Source organism: Nelumbo lutea, chromosome 2, assembly GCF_056320005.1.
Source record: "Nelumbo lutea isolate HS-2025 chromosome 2, American lotus-T2T, whole genome shotgun sequence".
Taxonomy (NCBI): Eukaryota; Viridiplantae; Streptophyta; class Magnoliopsida; order Proteales; family Nelumbonaceae; genus Nelumbo; species Nelumbo lutea.
Window position 1 is genome coordinate 61,717,477 of NC_142685.1, and position 3,828 is coordinate 61,721,304.

Below are 3,828 nucleotides of genomic sequence, written 5' to 3' on the forward strand. Positions count from 1 at the left end.
TCCTCAACCCTAATAACACCCATAAACAAGACCATCCCATATATATATATTGCTTAAATAAATTTGTGGGGAATCTCTCTTGACCATGTTTGATAAGCATGCATTTTCAAAAAGATCATGTTTGACAGGAAAATTAACGTAAGCATGCGCATTATTATGATCAGTTTATTATATTTGTATAAGGACCAAGGTCTTATCCAAGTTCTGAACATTTTAGCTTCAAAATTTTGAAGAGAAATGGGTTTTAATTTGCTAGCAGTGTTAATGGCTTAATGCTTTCATCAAGCCACCAAAAATCCTGAAAACTTATTTTTGCTATCTCAATTAATAAATATATAAGATGATGAATGGCACTGGTTGAAAGTAAAACAGATGTCACAGACTAATTTAAACTACGTACAGAAGTGTGCACGACCACATGTGAAGTGACTAGTAGTACTGAGTGAAGAAGAAGGTGAACCTACACCTAAAAACTATATATCATTGGGCAAAATGAATCTGATAGCAGTTCTACAGTCAGCAGTCCAAAGAAGAGAGATGAGAGGCAGAGGCTGCAGAGTTTGTAGTCTCCCTCACTCACTCTCTATCCCTTTTGTACTCATTTGCTTTGTTTTTTTGACGAGGGGGGTGGGTGTAAATGTATTTTTCAACTCACCTGAATGGCGAGTAGGTCCCATATTCCCTGGGTTCTTGTCTGCTAGACATTTATACACTAATGAGAGACTACTTCACCTCTTTGTTTTGCAACTAATTTTGCTCACTTTGTTTTAACTCAAAAAGTAAAATTCACGAGTTACTGTAAATGATGTCTCCATTAAATAATCCATCACTGTTCTTGACGTCTGTTAGCTCCAGTTTTCTGGAGAAACACAGAGCGAGAGAGAGAGAGAGAGTTGGCAATTACGCGGATACTTCTAACCAGGATGCAGTTCAGCAACTGCTGGATTGCATTACGAGCTTCAACTCAGGGACATATATTAAAACTCTTCCCACCTCCAATTCCTAAATCATCATCATCATCAACAACTTAATTCCTCTCATCACTACCAGTACTACTACTACGACTACTACAACTACAACCACTAGCTAGATCTCTCAAGTTCACCGATGAACTACTTTCCCAGGACAAATTCCGATGGTAGAACCAATACCGGTGGCAGCAGCGTTGCCAATGACGCAGATGCCAACCATTTGCTTCCTTGCCACCACCCGGTTTACCGAGGAGTGAGGCGCCGGAGCGGTGGCAAATGGGTGTCTGAGATTCGTGAGCCAAAGAAGCCTAATCGCATATGGCTTGGCACGTATCCCACCCCAGAAATGGCCGCTGTTGCTTATGATGTCGCGGCATTGGCACTTAAAGGTCCTGACGCTAAGCTCAACTTCCCCCTCTCTGCAGCTTCCTTGCCCGTTCCTACCTCAAAATCTCCCCGTGACATCCAGGATGCTGCAGCCACTGCCGCAGCTGCGGCTGGGGCGGCCATGGATTCTTTCTCAGAGTCGTCAGGGCCAGGGGGCCAAGCCAAGAACGACTTCTCCTCCTCAGTAACAGTAACTTCCGATGCAAATTATTCATTGGTTTCAAATGACTACATTGACGAGGAGTTTCTCTTTGATATGCCTAATCTTCTCGTCAACATGGCTGAAGGAATGCTGCTTAGCCCTCCTCGACTGGGAGTGGTTGCTGCTGACGACGACGCCACCATTGAAAACACAGCCACTCACGACCTCTGGAGCTATCCTTAATTAGTCCATCCATCCATCCATCCACATGTAACTCTTCTATGCATCATCTATATATGTATATTTCAGAGATTAGCACTTAGGCTCTTCCTGTATAGCTAGATAGAAGTAAGTTGTCTATGAGTTGCTATTTTCAGTCGTCATAGATGTAATAATCAGTAATTGCACACCTCCTCTCCTTAATTAGCGATCGATCATGCATTAATAATAGTACTCAGTACTCCATCAGTATTTTATATCTATCTATCTCTCTCTCTCTCTCTATATATAGAAAGAGACCTGTGTAATAAGAAAGTTTTCCTGGCAGCTGCTGATTGAATATTGAGGCTATTGCACGGCAGATGTTCTCTTAATAACCTGCATGGCAACGACTTCATTTCCATCATTTCTAATATGGAACTAAGCATATAGTGATTAAAATTTCATCTATCCAGATTAATCGGCAAAACCCAGTTCAGGACTTGAGACAGGAAATCTTGATGAATGAATGAATACCACAAGAAACAATTAATTGAATAATTTAATTGTGCCGGCTGCCCATCAACACAGGAGATGATTACTTGCAAAGCAGTCAAGAACGCCGCTTCTAAATCCAGATATATATACTCTATCTATCTCATGGATTGATTGAAGAATCTCTAGCTTCATCACTCCTCAAGCTGCAATACCAACTTGCATCATGGATTAGTGATATATATGAAATGAAATCTACTCTTCTGAAACTATGAGGTTGCAAGATATAGCTAGCTAGGAAGAGCTAAAGCAACAAATATCACCCCTTAAAAGCCTCTGAACCTATCTCTAATCTGCTTATTGTAAGTTGCAAGGTGAGGAATTAGGGAAATGAATAGCCCACAGATTACATCCCAGTTTGGTGATAAGTAGTAAAGAAAGTTTGGTGTATCAGTCAAACATAATTATTAGTAAAGTTGATATTCTTATTGGGTGTGATCCCTTTAACCATGTAATTCACTTTACTTTATGAATTGTTAGTGTTAGTATTAGTGTAATTATTTCATGAATGGAATTGGTTGATTAGTAATATATATTAAGTTGGTCTCTGTTGACGTGTCATTCTCAATATCTCAAGCTAGGAAAGTGGCATCAATTCCATTATATATATGTCAATGCAGCTTGTGGTATATATGCCATATCATCTCAAGAGGCGTGCTGATGCTGATATCTCACCTTCCACAGATATTGATGAGATGGTCCAGGGTCCGGCCTCCTAAATAAATTAGTTTGGTGCGAATAGAGTTTGAAGTGTGAGCCTTCTCTGCGTATAGGACCCCAATTGGGTCAGCAATGGATTATTATTGTTCTCTCTAGGTCAAGGGTGTCCACTGACTGCCGGGATTGTAGTGATCTCTAGGTCAAGGGTGGGGTAGGGATTGTAGTAAAGTTGAAAAATTCAATATTGAAGTATCAGTGGTACAATACTGAGACCCAAGAGTTCGGATCTGCTGACCACAATACATTGTTGGTCATATTCATCTAACCGCACGTTGAGAATATCGGTGACCACAACACAAATGATGTTGGATGGGTGAATATGACCCAGTAATGTGTTGTGGCCAGCAGATCCGATTCCATTTCAATAAAATGCAAACACTCTAGCATTTACAATAAATTGAAGGCATCGCATAAACATTTTTTTATTAATTTCAAATGCTGACACATTCATATTTCATAATTGGGAGTTGCATGCAGTAGGGTTACAAGAATTTTCTTTTCTTTCTTTTTTTTTTTTTTTTTCCAATTCAACCTGCATTTAAACAAGTCTGCATTAGCTGCATTTGATGGATGTGGTAAGGTCTGTACAACCAATAATAACGCCCCATGTCAGCCATAAAGTGGATATGCCCCACCACCACTCAATCTCTCACTTGGCATGTATGGCTGATGTGGAGTGGGGCATTATTGTTGGTTACACAGCCCCTACCCCTAGTACAGCTATCAAGTTCAGCTAATCAGGGCTCGATTTTAAAAAAGATTCCATTCATGTTTGTAGAAAGATGTATTGTCATTGTGTATATATGCATGTATGTATGTATTAAATTCGTTGTCAATTCTAAAAACAAAGATTCC

At 39.9% G+C, this 3,828-nt stretch overlaps 1 protein-coding gene across 1 annotated transcript; it reads left to right on the forward strand.

Annotated features, from left to right (window-relative positions):
• The first annotated feature begins 900 nt into the window (after positions 1-900).
• Positions 901-1,984, forward strand: LOC148871103 (ethylene-responsive transcription factor ERF024-like). Its single transcript, XM_088973306.1, has one exon. It carries the CDS (start codon positions 1,108-1,110, stop codon positions 1,741-1,743), a length of 636 nt encoding a protein of 211 aa, XP_088829432.1. The 5' UTR covers positions 901-1,107; the 3' UTR covers positions 1,744-1,984.
• The last annotated feature ends 1,844 nt before the right edge of the window (positions 1,985-3,828 follow it).

Excerpts from the sequence above, each read along its gene's own strand:
- LOC148871103 (XM_088973306.1), top strand. The coding sequence starts at position 1,108 with ATGAACTACTTTCCCAGGACAAATTCCGATGGTAGAACCAATACCGGT.